General features: G+C 42.2%; 1 protein-coding gene across 2 annotated transcripts in view; it reads left to right on the plus strand.

The window, feature by feature from the left end:
- The window catches only part of SH3BP5 (SH3 domain binding protein 5), a 52,201-nt gene that overhangs the window by 24,298 nt on the left and 12,828 nt on the right, over positions 1–15,075 (plus strand). For both annotated transcript variants that reach the window (XM_062509180.1, XM_062509188.1), the window contains one exon: positions 6,987–7,151. In XM_062509180.1, the coding sequence (XP_062365164.1) occupies positions 6,987–7,151 (165 nt within the window). The remainder of the gene's footprint in view (positions 1–6,986; positions 7,152–15,075) is intronic.

Genomic DNA, 15,075 nt, shown 5'->3' on the forward strand with positions numbered 1-15,075 from the left:
AAAGCAGAAACTAAGGGACACATGGTTTTGGTGTTCATAGGCATTTCACTAGCAGGGAGGAAATGGTTTGTATTTCACAAAACTGTAGCAAGGCTTGTTTTCACTTTTTCCTCCCGTTTGCCCTCTCACACCAGTTAAAAATCTTTCAATCTTCTTTTGAAAAAAGAAATTCTACTCCATGTTCAATTGTATAGCTTTATAATAAACTGCTTAAAGAATACAAGAGTATTTCAGACTCTTGAGAGACTGTATGTTTTGAAGCCAAGGGTTGTCATAGATTATATAGTTCAGGCCTTGTAGATCTGTCAAAATGAGGTCACTCCCAAGGCCTTGGATTTTAGAAGATTTATATATAAAAGTGTAGCTAGAAGGGGTTTCTGGGGTTGCTTTTACTACTTTTCAGTTGTGCTTTGGATCAGAGCTTTTAGGCTGAAGGGAGAGGGGAAAGGAAGGTTATGATCCTTAAAAAAAGCAAACAGAACCCTTGCCCCCCCCCCCCCCCCCCCCCAGTTGCACCACTAGTCTGTTTATTCAGGAAAATAAATGCATCTGAGTATCTAGGATAACATTCAGCATCCCTGCAAAGTTTTTGCAAAAATGTTACTCAGATTTTGAGAAACTAAGAGACATATGATGGTATTTGATAGAAATGCTGGCTGTACAGGACCTTTGGAGGTCATCAGATCCCAACTTTCTGCTCAAAGCAGACCTCACTGCTGGATTGCATCAGCCATGGCTTTGCCAAGACTGCCAGGGATGGGGATTTGAAACCTCTTTGTGTACCTTCTCTGCAGGATTGGCCAGCCATGGCCCTCTTAGTTTAGTCTAGGACATGGTTTGCATTACTCCAAATGAGCCTGCACCTTCTCAGCTTTCTCAGCCTGACACCTGTTGTAATGTGCAGGTCCTTTTTTGACAGGGCTGACCATGGGATTATTCAATCCCAGGTGAAGGACTCCACACAGGTCTCCTTGTTGTAAAGTGTCTCTTGGTCCAGTCAAGTTTCCCAAGGGCCATCTAGGCTGAGGTTCTGCCTTTTCAGCCACCTTCTCTGACTTGGTGTCATTTGCAGATTTGCCATGGATGGAGCTGCGCCAGTGTCAAGGTTGTTGTTATTTGTTTGGATGTTGAGCATTATGAGCTGTTGTGCTGACATCTGGGCTGCTGCTCTTTTTCCTGCCTGCCAGATAAATTAAAACATGTTGAGGAAAACTGAAGCCAAAATAGCAGCACTCAGTGGCTGGTTACTGTGACTGGTGCAGTGAGCACTCAACTGCCTTCACCTTTTAGGCTTCTGAATCACTCAATCTGCTGCAGTGGTGGGTAAGGTGGGGATGCTGTAGTCAGTGTGTGGTGATCCTGCTGTCCTCATCCCTACCAGAAGTTTGTGCAGAATGTCCTGGTGCAGTCACTGCAATCAGAGGGATCCCTGAAGACAGGCAGTGCTGCAGCAGCTCTGGCAGGCGAGTGATGGAGTAAAGCTCCTGTTTCAAAACATGTTCCCTGTTGTACTTAGCACAGCAAACTAATGTGGAATGTTGATACAAGAAAGGGACCAGAATAAAAACATCTGAAACTTGATTCCTTTTGAAGAGTGGGACTGGAACACAGTTAATTGTTATCTATTTGCTAGTAAGCAAGTACCCATTTGCTGGTAGCAATTAAACTATTGTTTTAAAGATTAATGGATGGGAGAAACATTGGTTTCACAGTAACAAACAAGTGTTTTCTAGAGCAAAGGCCTTGGGCCAGCATGTGATGTACTGGTGCCTTGTTCTGAGCAGCAGCTGTGTGTTCCCTTCACTTCCAGCTTATGGTGATTTCATAAACAGAGATTGTTCATGTCTTTCATTGGCAATAACTCAACTCAGAGATGCTGAGATAAAGAAGATGTCAAGGCCTTGGCAGTGCAGGATGAGATATATTCACTTGAATAAATGAGAGGCCAATTTAAGACTATCTGATCTTTGCTGACTGATGTTTCTAATGGGAAAATTTCTAGTTGTGTTGTGATGCCCTTTTCATTAAATATCAATACTTGAGCTCCAGCACTTTGGTGAGGCTGGCCAAGGGGAGAAATTTTGCATAGGCTTGTCTCCACAAAATGAGCCCTCTGCATCTATTTGGGGCAGCCTGGCTGGGCTGTTGGCTGTGTGCAGGTGTGTTCACGTGTCAGAGGCTGAGCAGTGCCTACCAGGGTACGTACATTAGATGTTGGCTAACCTCAGAGGAATGCTATAGCTGTGTTGTACCATGTTTCAGTGTCAGTGATACTATGCAGAAACAAAAATAAAAATCAGAGATGAGATGAAATGGAGATATGTCATAGGTTCAAGATATATATGGGAAGGTGGGAAAAAATCCTCTATTAGCAGCTGGTCAGGGGCTTGACTACAAAGAGGGCTTGAGTCAACAGAAGCTATGTGGACTAACCAGAAAATTGTATTTCCTAATTAAAGAGTACTCAGTTTTCTGCTTTGGAAGTGGACAAACAGATGTCTGTATGGTGCTGCTGGTTCTAGGAGGGCTGCATTTATAAAGTGCTTGGCTTTGTTTTTTTTCTGTTAGCTTGCCATGGCCTAGCGCTTTTTAAATTTCTAGCTGACAACATTGTCTGGCTGTTGTGCATGGTTCCCTTCTGTGTAGGCTAAGCAGAGGACTGCCCATGGGGGTGCAGCTTTTGTCCCCCAAAAGAGTTTTGTCAGGACTGAGCATCTTAAAGCAGTATATCAGTAGCTTGCAGTTATGAACCCTCTCAGTACCCCATTAATTTTGCATAATTTATTTTCTAAGCTGATATGTTTTATACCGCAGTGCACAATTTGCTTCTGTGAGTGCTGCTACTGCACGTTACTTCTGAGTCTTTGGGAGCTGCCTGGGAATTTCAGGGCTTTGCCTGTCAGAGCCAAGGATATCAGGGAGGCAGATGAGCTGGTGAGAGGAGGTCACGTGTACAGAGCATCACAGGGTGGATAGCGATGTAAAGAGAGCATCCCCATAAGGAGGGGGCTGAGTGGGCAGAGCAGGACTTCTGGATGTGCTGCTGGTTGTAGGAAAGGGATTTACTGTTACAGGAGATGTGTTTGTAGCTAGTTGCTTGTGGAAGACTGAGTTGCAGAGGAGGGACAAAGAGTGGCGGGAAGAGTTGATGCTCTATGTGGCTGGCATGTGATAGATGCACTGTGACAGTGGGATTCTCCTTAGCTTCAGTCTCTGGCTGCCTAATTGTCCTAATTCTTAAGGACTCCCATTTTATATTTTACACTGATACAGGAAGGGTCTGAGTGGTGAAGACATTCACTTGAGTTTCCTGGCAGAAAGCAGTGACCGTGAGCCATGGCGAGCAGTGTCACTGAGGCAGTGGGAGCTGGGGCACAGGTCCTCCAGTTCCCAAGGTGTCAGGACTTGCTCCTTTTCAAAAAGAGGTTCCACCAGACTGGCTCTTCTGACTATAATGAAAAAGATTCTCACTTCTGTATTGGGTAGAATACAGAGGTGAGAAGCATCAGTGATACTGATGACAGGCAGAAAATTGACATCCCACTTGCTTCTAAATTCCCTCAGCAGTTTTTGTCCTCATCCCTAGTACATTTTCTCTCATTCTACCCCAAGGCTAAGCCTCTCTCAACTCAAACACAATTTTGCAATGAAAGACAACCTAGCTTTCAGCTGTTCATTTGAATTTTGGATTTTAGTCTTGAGAGAAACAGCCACTGTCTAACGTGGTAAAGTTTATGTGCAATGTAAGGAGGCTGGAGGGAGACATGAGCTCCTGCTGGTTTCTCTGGTTTTAAAAGCACATAAAGGGTAAGGCTACTCTCTTTTCCATCAATGGAGTAACTTGTGGGCTTAGGACTGAGAACAGCCTGTTGGTGATGGTGCAGAACAACTTGTATGTGCTGGAGGGAGTTTTAAATGAAGGCTAATTATTGGGTAACAGTACTAGAACACAAAAGAAAGTGTTTGAGTATCCTTTTTCACATTGGCAAAGCCACAAACCTGTTGATGTTTTTCTAATGACAAATGTATCATTCTTTACCCTAGCATTTGTTTTTTTTCTTTCTCGGACTTACAGTGAACTGCTCAAAGTAAAGACTGTAGACTGACTTCAGATAATTGTTGAAGCTAAATTGCTATTTGGACTGTGTCGGTCAAAAACAAAACAGTGTTTCCAAATTGCCATTGCAGAGCAATATTCAATAAATGCAGCTGGCAGGGAGTGTTTAAGTTCATTTCAGTTTTCCATTTACCCACACAGATAGAGGGCATGAAGCTGAGTGGGTTATGGACCTAGAGTTGTGTGCCTGCCTGTTAACAGCACCAGCTGTCTATGTCCTACAGGTCCAGGTGCAAGCAGAAATCTAACTGAATTGTAAATTTGGCTTCTAGTTTCTTTATCGTAAAGACAGTTTTCCTGTTTTAGAGTCCACTGTCTGTTAAGGTCTTCATCAGAAGAGCTATTAGTACTGCAAGCTACCACTAAATGTTGTTTTCTGTGGGGATTAAGTATCTCAGCTCCTAATGCTCTGAAGGCTTTTTGCTGGCTTAGATGTCTTGATCCCTGACCCAGGTATCTGTGCCAAGAGAAACTTCCAAGTGCTGATGCAGTTACGGTGAGAAGACTGAACTTCTGTGCTTGCCTTGCCCCTGGATCTGGTTGTACTGAGTTTCGAAAGCGGTTACTTGCTGAGGAGGTTCTGGCTGTGCTAGGAATGGGTCCCCAGTCTCTTTTGGTGTGTTTGTAAGTAATTTCTTGCATGGGCAGGCCTGCTCATGCAGCAGGGCAGCCAAGGAGCTGAAGCTGCCTTCACAGCCTTATTGCTGGAAGCTGCTGGGACCTGGCTGCCTCTCAGAGTGTTCCATGAAAATTGGTCTTGGTCTTCCTCCAAACATCCTCAGCACTGCCCTACAGTACTTGATACAGGCTCTTACTGGAGTCTTGCATTTTATTTCCCTTCTTAAAATCTCATCTCAAACTCCTTTTATGGGAAACTTTTGGCCTTTATTTGTAGTTGGTTCCTCTACACTGGATGGGGGAAAAAAAAAGCTGTGAATTTTTAGAAAGTTTAGTGGATACTTTGGGGACTAAGATTCAGGCTTTTTGCTGGAAGCCTAGGTTGAGCCTTGTTTAAAGATCCTCATATGACTTTTCTTGTGCTTGCTGGGTATCACAGTTTAAGTTAGTGGCTAAATAAAAATATTCTATAGTCAGGCTTATTCTGAATGTATAAAATGTATTAATACATTTGAAACAGGAAGCTGGTGACTGGACTGATGAGGAGTTGTGACTTGTGGGGTTTTTTTTCAGAGAGAGGTCATTTTAGCATTGAACTTACACCAGGATGCTGTGCATCCACTAACCTTGGCCCAAAGATCCGTGCTGCCTTGGAATGTGCAGTTCTGCATGGAAATTAACACTTTAATGCCCTCTCTACAAAGGCTGTAGACAGGGTGATATGGTGTAAACTGCCTGAAAACAGCGAAGGGCATGGTTAGATGAACTTCTCTGTGGAAAACACCACCAGCCACTTCAGAAGGAAATGCATCAGGGACCTTGGTTGGAAGGAAATTACTGCTTTGATTGTGATGACTTTGATTTCCCTCTCTAGCTAGTAACTGAAGGACCTCTGACACATAATTCCTATTTTTGCATGGTTACCTTGGGGTGAAGTACCTCCACGTGAGAGAGGAAAGGAAGTTCAAAGAGCTTGCTGCTATTTCAGGACCTGGTGAGGGAAACTTAGTATGCTTTATTTCCTTTTGAGACTTGTGTTTAAACTGGGAGTCCATCTCCCCTGCCATGGGGCAGGGAGGGAGGGATTTTTTTCCATTACCTTTACAAATAACTGTGGTGTCTCAAGTGTGGAGGTATTTGCAGCTGGTGTTGAGGGGGTGTAGCCAGCTGTTTGCTGAAGGAATGCACCGTTGTTCCACTTAGTTTGTATCAGAGATTTTTAGCCACTTCCCAAATGACCACCATTTCTTCATACTAAAACCTTTTCCTTTATTTGTAAGACTTTATCTTTCTCAGTGTAGTAGTCTGTATGTGAGAGTCCTTTCTCGAGTTTGATTCTCAGACTCGTTCTGTGTATATCATGATACGTAAACTTTTATTCAGTATTTTGTTCTGTCGGTCATGTCTGGTCTAAGACATTTTTTGTAAGTGTGGGCTGGGTAATCCCAGTTTATTTTTGAAAAATCATTGAATTTTAAATGAAAACTCTCTTCGAAGTGCTGGATGTTCAGTTAATTGAATGTGAGGCTTACATTGGAAGGGATGTATTTCTGAGTAAAACTGCTCAAAAATAATCCTTTAAATAAAAATCTATGGAATAGATAATGTACAAGAATTCAGGTAAAGATTTTTTTTTTCCAATTCCCTTGGTTATTCTTGCGTCTTGTGTACCAGTTGTGTACCAGCAATAGCAAAGTAAAAACCACCCAAAGAATTAAGTGGTCACCATCTCAGAGAAGTTGTTCATTCTTTATAGCAAGGTGATAATTCCAGAATATTTCCTCAGCATGGTTAATGGTGTATTAGATAAAAATCCACCCTGACTAAACTTAGGGAGTGCCATTCTCAGAGTATTCTTGACATGCTATCAGTTTGCTATTTCATTTTCTTTTGGTTTGTTTATCAGTGTTTAAACCTACATCATTAGGTATTGTCTCTCAGCCAGGTGCTTATTTGTAGGCCATCAGCTGTGAGTTTTTTGATCACAAACAGCATGAGACACTTCTTGGCAAATGAGTCTTTGGGTGGGACCTGCTGTCTTAGCAGTACTTACTCCAGTGAAAAACATGTCATTTCAAGTAAAAGTTCAAGAAACAGTGTCGATGGTGTGGCTCTTTTAAAAAGTCCTGAGATTAGTGGCATAGATCTTCTAAATGTGACTGTGAGTGTTCCTTTCTCTCCGAGACCAACTTTTTTTTTTTTTTTTTTTTTTTTTTTTTTTTTTTTTTTTTTTTTTTTTTTTGTCCTTTAGGCACAGCTGGAGGCTCAGAGGGCAACTCAGGACTTTCAGAGGGCGACTGAAGTGCTGCGTGCTGCAAAAGAGACCATTTCACTTGCTGAGCAGAGGCTACTGGAAGATGACAAGCGTCAGTTTGATTCTGCCTGGCAAGAGATGCTCAACCACGCTACTCAGAGGGTAATACAAGCTTGCCCCAGCATCTGCCTTTGTGTTTTCCTGTGATGTATGAAGCCCAGTTTCTGAAAGACTGAATTTTTCTTTTGGTCCAGATTCATGACATGTAGGAAATGAAGCGATGAAAATCATGAAGCCTAAGGTTAAATGATCTGGGCCTTGGATGCTTCTGGGACAACTCTAATTCTCTGTCTGGTGGTGCTATAGTAGTGGTGTAGCTCTCTACAGAGAAAAAAAAAGTTATTACCATCTATTTTACAGGGATTAGCAATGTCTTAAAGCATATCTGCATTTGGAGTTGTGCCAGGATGATTTCATGGGGATGCCTGTTCCTGAATGTGTGTATTATGGGAGTACTTAGCCTGGAAAAACAGGGTATGTTTGTTCATGTTTTAGTATAACCTGTTCTTAGTATGGACTAAATTGAACAAGTCACTTTGCTTCAGGAGTGTGCGTTTGAATGTAGAATTACTCAAAATTGTGTGTTGCATTTTAAGCTTGCATGCTGCTTTATCCTGAATTAACTTTGGAATTTAGACAAGGTCCTACCTCCTTTGTAAAGCCTTTCTAAAGCTACAGAAGATATGCACCAACAAAGGCAGTATTCTTTCTAGCAGATGTCAGAAAGAATTTTCCTGTCATTTGTCTTCTCTCTGTTAAAAAAAAAGAGGCAGAAAGGTTTATTTTAACATAAAAGCACCAAAAATCGAAGTTTAAAACCTTTATTCTGTCATATTTCCTTAATATGCCAGTGAAGCTGAACGTGCTATTCCAGACATGCTGGTCATGCCATACAATGCTCATATTGTCTTGCAGTCCTCAGTGCAACAGTTCTGTTCTGTTGCAGAAGCTTCTCAGTCATAAGAAAGCCTCTATTTCAGAGTGAATTTTAAAATCCAGCTGCCTGGTGATGAAACAGGGAACAGAAAGGATGTTGGCTGTGTGTTGGGGAGAGATAGAAAACCTGGTATATATTAATGAGAAAATGAACTCCACGGTACTGCTTGTGTTATTGTCCCTGTTACCATTTGTTATTTGCAGATGTGGTGACCTCTGTGTTAACAAGGGGAGTCCCACCTTTGCAGTGTGTGTGCCAGCTGTCATTTTCCCTAGTTATAATCCCTGCTCAATATGAACAAAGTCCAGAAACAGATGATTTTTGATTCTGAGAGCTGATAGATGAAAAAAAACAGAAGTGTTTAAGGAGTTGCTTAGAGCTCCAGGCTGTTGAACTGCTGAGTTTTGGTGGACAGTGACAGCAATCCCATCTGCCACCTACATCCCTCTAGCTGGCATAACAAAAACTTGTGTTGGGGTAAGTGACAAAAGAAACAATGGCAACTTGAGAGTACAAATGAATTCTTTTCCTTGACTATTTCAGAGGCATCCTTGTGTCCTTCTAGAACCCTTGATCGTTCCCTGACAGTTTGTGAGAGGTGTGCCCCTGAGATGAGCAAACCCAGTGATTCAGAGCAGCAGATGGCTGCTGGCAGTGTTTGGTGGAGTCGTGCTGGTGGTTTTTAATGGTACCATCACTGATTGCAGAATATCTGCTTGTTGGGGGGTTCAGTGATTCAAGCTATAATGTCTGATTTGTTACAGCTGAACAGTCAATAGAGCACTTAGGTGTATTTACTGCAGCTGTAAAATCTCCTGGGTACCGACTGGACTGTACAGAGCAGCTGAGGGCTCCATGAATGCAAAACTTGTTGCCCAACAATTCCCAGTGCTTAAAATAGTCTGGGTAAACTCAGTTCCCAGATAGCACCCATCTGCACCTTTCCATGGTGCAGCAGGTTTTGAGAGAGTTCCATGGAAGTTTCTCAATTTTCATTGGCTGTGGTGGAGGTCTTAAGGCTAAGGCCAGAGCCAAGAAGGGTGAAAATGCTGTTGGAAGTCCTGACTGCACACACCCAACATTCGTTTGTTTGGAGTGCTTGACTGAGTTTTCTATCTTCTCTAAGAGTGGAGTGAAAACTTCACTTGGCTTCAGTGCATGCAGTTAATGAAGTGCTTACTGTTCAGTGAGGCAAACAGAATGATTGGGATCTCAGGGAGGAGAAAACATTGGCATTCCCTACCAAGCTATGGATGAAAAGAGGTTAGAGAATGGGATCTTCCAGAACAAAAGTTCCCCTTGACTGCCACAGTGTTGCTGACAACTCAGATAATTAACTATGAATTACATTAGAAATCGCTAATGGAAAAAACTGTTTCTGTGGGTGAAGGCTGAGGATTAAGAAATAGACATCATCTAATTGCACATATAAAATTACTCTTGGAGAAAGCTATTGCACTTAATTTTGGATTTTCTAGCTTTTTTTGCATACATTTATAGATGACAGTTGTAGTGGGCAGAGAATAATCTTGCACCAGGCCTTTTACAGCAAGGACTCAAGTGCAGAAAAGCACCTCTGAGCTAAACTTTAGATGTGGGCTACTAATCCATTTGTTTCTCTTCTGATAGAAATGTCAGGCCAGAATAAAGTGTTTTTATTTGCTGTTCTTAGGCAGCGGGAGCAGGCTTTACCGAATTAATTTGAACCAGACCTGAGCCCTGTAGCAGCTTGGTAGCTGACAAACAGTGTAAACAAAGAATAAAGAAAAAGGGTAGACAAGAGAACAAATGGGAAACTGATTTCTTATACAGCTATATGTGGAAGTGCTGCCAGGTTACTTTTGCACTTCACCTAATGGGTATAGACAAAGACTTGGGTTCCTGGGTACCAAACAGGAAATGCTGTTTCTAGACCCTCAGTGAGAGGAAATGGAGATAAGGGTCGTATGTTGTAATTGCTTTTTTATGTCTTGATAGTCTGAAAAGTTATTAGTACTGTTTTCAATGTGACAACCTATTGGGCTTCTGTAAACAAGACTTTTGTAGCCACTGATCTAGAAAATCACACAATTCAACTGATGAGAAATGGGAGAGTTACAGAAATTTTGCTTTTTTCCGGGTGAGCTGGAAGCATAATGTGTGGAAAGCCTTTCTGTTCGTGGAGCAGACAGAACCAGCATGAACATGTACATGGAGCATAGGCTGTCACTCAGAAATTTCTTTGCACCTTGCAGTTTGAGATGTGTTTTTAAAGGAGGTTGGGAGCATAAACAGGAGCTGGATTCCTGCCTACCTGCCTAGAAAGATGGAACTAATCCCTGCATATGTCTGTGCTTGAGCTAAATGTTCACAACAGAGAGGCACTGGACTATGGTGTAATCCTGCAAGTCAGGCTGCTGCTTTGCCCACTTCTACTCTTAACTTCATGTGTATTTCAGGGTAAAATCCTCTGGTTTTTTTTGTTTTTTTTTCCTAAATGTCCATTTTTCCACAGATCTGAGAAGTGCAATGACACTTAGATTGGAATTTAGCTCGTGGTGTCTTGTCTAGAACCTGACAGTGTATCACAATTACTTGCCAAAAGTTCCATTATGATGAAAGGTGATCTAATCAATAAGTGGTGTCTGGAGAGCAATTTGTGTGGCCAGAGGGGCAAGTTCATTGTAAGATAAATTCTCTGTTGATTATAATGGAAATGTAGACAGGCTTGATGAGCTCTTAAGCTGCCTGGGGAGGAAAAGTACTGTTCACTCTTAGCCATTGGCTTACTGGGGTTTTGGTAACTGCAGTGTCTCTTTAAAATTTGGAGATGGTGTTTTTGCTAGTGGGTACCAGCCTGTTTGTTCCTTGAATTGTAATGCTGCTGGTTGGGGTGCAGAGAGCAAGGCTATGAAAGAGAGCACTATGAAGGGACCAAAGGATATTGAATTTTGGAGGATGGAGGAAATACTGAATTTTGGAGGGATGGATCTTCACATTTATGCTCCTGTTGAAAATAATTCATAAAGCCATACAAAAGGAAAGTACTGACAGATGTATTACTTCTAGTTTGACACAAGCTGGAGCAGAAAGGAAGACCCTTCATGAATTTCAAGAGAAATTGCTAATTTCTAATTGCTGATGCAATCTGCAGTCTTAAAAAAGGTTCTGCTTTTACATTCTTTCTTGAGATATGTTGAGTTCATAAATTCTGGCAGGGAGAAGAAATGTTTTGGCTCTTGATCATGAGACATTTTAAAAAGGAGAGGATGAGGGGAGAGTAAAGAGGGAGGAGGCATGCTCCCTCTTGGATTAATTTGGCTTGTGAAGCTCACTTTGATATTATACTGTGAAGCACCATCTGTCAGTGTAAAATGTGTGGGTGCTTTTGTGATGTAGAGAGGAGAGATACTTCCTGCAGCTAGAAAAACCTAGAGGAAAAAGGGGGAGAAGAAAAGTCCATGAAGGAAACAACAAAAAACCCACATACCTCCTTGTCCTGATCTCTCTGTCACTTTATCCTGGAAATGCAGTGAATTTTTTGCAATCCCTCAGTCATATTGTTGATTTTCTCCTCGTGGTTTACTGATACAACATTGTCTCTTTCCTGTTTTATTTTTAATTCTTCCACCAGAAGAACAATCAATTTCATGTTTTGTGGAAAAGACAGTCCTCCAGAGTAATTCTCTGGCTTAGATGGTCAGCTTTGCTCAACTCCACTGATAAAATTGTTCTTTTACATCTGTTATTATTACCGAAATTTTGCCTGGAGTCCATTTTTACTTCAGATTAGGGAAACATTTTGGGTGGAACGAAGCTATTTGTACAGACTTACTGATGGTAAATTTATACTCTACACTGACCTTCCTTTGCCAGACAGCTGGGTAGGAAATACAGGGTAGGGAGGGGGAGAAGAGGAATTGATCAATCCCTGTGTTGGGGGTTTTTGCCTGTTTTGTTTCCTATTACTTGTATCTTATAGCCTGTGCTATGGGGGAGAGTGAGTTCTGCCTGGAGTAGGTGATCCAGTTGTTAGGGACAGGCAAGGGTGACAGGAAAGTCTGGTGGTTGTGTGGGTATCCTGGAAGTTCATCCATTCTGGGTGTTTTTGTCCAGGAGTATGTCCCCTGCTCGCCCCAAGAGTGAGCTGAAAGGCAGGTACAATGTAAGGAGGTGAGATGTGAGCAGCCTTTGTTTGAAGAGGTGTCATCCTCACTTCTTTTTTCCTGCCTTTTTCAAAGTGATGCTGTTGCGTCTGTGATGACTTAGGAGCACCTACAAGGCAAGGTGGGTGGTAGAAGCACTTGGGTTAGACAAACCAGCTTATTTGGGAACTGTGACCAAGAGCTTGTTTACAACTCCATATGACATTGCAATTTTTTCACTAAATGTATTATTAGCTCTAATAAAAAGTACTTCTTTCCTACACAAGCCTATCTGTCTTCTTCTAAGCCTTCTTAAGGAGATGAGGAGTTTCCCTAGCTGGTCTTGAACTTCCCGGCTGCAGAGGTGGCAGCATCATTTGCAGATTGTTTCTGTCTGCCAGCCTTGATGGACTGGCATTCATTTAAATGGGACTGGACTTCTCCATTTGTCTTTTTTGGGGGGGTGTATGATCTCTCTTGTTACTTCTTGTTTGAATGAAGCGCTTAAATGCATCTTGGCAGGTGATGGATCTCTGCAGAGGTACCTTACAATCAATCCCCCAGGTAATATCCTCAGCCTCGGGCATGCACCTTGAGCTGCTGTCCCGGGAGAAGGGAGACAGGCTGAGTGGATAATGTGAGCATGAGGACAGAATTCCCACAGGAAAACAAGGGTGCAGGGGGAGGGAGAGGGAGAGAGAGATATATTTTCTTACATCACTGATTTCTTAAAAGGATGAAGCCTTTTTTTTCCCCTTTCTTTCTGGAAAAGGTAACAAATGTGGGTATATATGGCTGGCAGCAGATTCCATTTTGTCAGATATTTTGAGGCGTTTGCAATCTGTCATCCTCAAATCCAGTCCTGCAGGGTTCAGCATTTCTGAATGTGATGTTTGATATGAAACGTTTGAAAAATTAGCACAATACTGGACACCTAATCTGCTTCACAACCCTGATGTTGGTTGTACTTATAATGTGATTTATCGCAGATAGAAAACTTTATGCTAATTCTGCCCCAAGAATGTGAGGGACTGACATGTAACTGAGCACTGGCAAATTCCAGTTGCTCCATTATTTTGTAGCTTACAGCGTTTTTAAATTGCAGTTTCTTTGCCACACTAGAAAGAAGATGAACCGCCTTCTGTGCAGTCTTTGGAGACTGCAGTTTAATTTAAGAGACTTCCATGTTAAAACCAGCCTTGTCTGACATGTTTCACTAGGGCAAGTTGTTGCACCAACTGGCTTTAAAACAGTTGTTTGAGATAAGAGACTCCAGCTTATTTTTCAGGATGCAGGAGAGAATATGTTATGAGCCTGCTAGATTTTTTTTTCTTTTCCCCTTTCTTTGAAAATGGATGCCTTATGTATTTGAGAAAGTTGAAGTATTGGAGTTGAGTGTATTATTTTATATTTGGTCAAAAGATCCTTTGAAAATCTTCTCATAGCTTAAAGTTCTGTAGCAATTCCTTTTTTAATAATGAGGGGTATGTGCAGATGAGCAGAAAGTGGCCTCCTGTTGTGACAGCAAGAGCTCTGAGTTGATGCTGATGGCCTTGGCAGTTTCATGTAGGCATCAAAAAGGACAATTATGACAGTTTTCCTGAGAGGAACAGCAATCCAAGTGAGTCAGAGCTGACCATCTCTTTTCCTTGTTCAGCTCAGCCTGAGGGTTGGGAGGACTAGCACACTTTTTCAAAAATTAGAGCTTTGTGGGTGAGGTTATTTAAAATCAAGGTATTTTGAATATTCTCTCTGCATATGAGAGAACAGATGCACAGTCTGGTGGTGGGAGCCATGTGGACCAAATTTATGTGAAGTTGTGGAGTAGTTGGTACCACAGCTGAGTAATTTCAAAATCCAGTACTGGAGAAAGTCAAGTCCTGCCATTTTTTGTATGAATATCTTCGTAGCTGCAGAACAGGAAGCTTAAAAAAATTGCCTACTTTCCCCTCATTGCCACACCAACAAAGAGGTGTCACCACCTTTCTGACATTAAAAAAATCAGTCACCTCCCTGTCTGGATCTTGACTGCTGCTAGTGCACTAAATAAAACACATTTTCTGACTTACAGCTTTGACATCTCAAATTCGGACGATAAAAGTACACTGAATAAAATTACTGGCAAAGCTTGGTTGTGGGATACCAACAGTGCAGCTAATGGAGAGACATCTACTCTCCCTCTCCCAATGCTTGACAACCCTTTCAGTGAAAATTTTTTTCCTAATATCCAATCTCAAGCTCCCCTGGAGCACCTTGAACCCTTTCCTCTTTCCTGTAGCTTATTACTGGGGAGAAGAGGCTGATTCCTTTCAGGAGGCTGTAAAGAGCAGTAAGGTCTCTGTAAGCCTCCTTTACTCCAGGCTAAACAGCCCCAGCTCCCTCAGCCACTCCTTATCAGACTTGTGTTCTGGGTCTCTTGATCCATGAGGATAGGGGGCTGGTCATCAGCAGAACTCTCCTCATCTGCACTGTGGGGGTGTCAGCTCAGGGCTTGGACCTTCCCATGTTCAGTGTTGAAACTGTGGTTTCAGGCATGTCAGCTGTCTCAAGAGAAAAGCCATCTCGGACACACAATTTTCTAGTGACTGGTGATTGAGGCCAAACTGTATTTGAGTCCTCCCTCTGCTGTGGTTGCTGTTCAGCCCTTTCCAGAGTGATGGGGCTGCAGCTGGGAGCTGAGCAACCTGAGAGCTCTCTGCTAGGAAAGTCAGGTTCCTGGGAGAGAAGCAGGAGGAAACAGAAACATTGCCCTTGAATGGAACTGGGTGACCTCTGCTACTGTTGCTTCACTTGTGAATATCTAACTGAATTAAAAAATGGATGATCCCAGAAGCTGAGGGTCTTCCGAATTTCCTGTAAGAGAGATTATGTGAAAAGCTGTAATGCCTTTGTCATAATTTACACCGTATTTGAAGACCTGCTGCTCTTTTTGGGAAAGGCCTTTAAGTAGGTTCGCTGGAAGTAA

Source organism: Cinclus cinclus, chromosome 1, assembly GCF_963662255.1.
Source record: "Cinclus cinclus chromosome 1, bCinCin1.1, whole genome shotgun sequence".
NCBI lineage: Eukaryota > Metazoa > Chordata > Aves > Passeriformes > Cinclidae > Cinclus > Cinclus cinclus.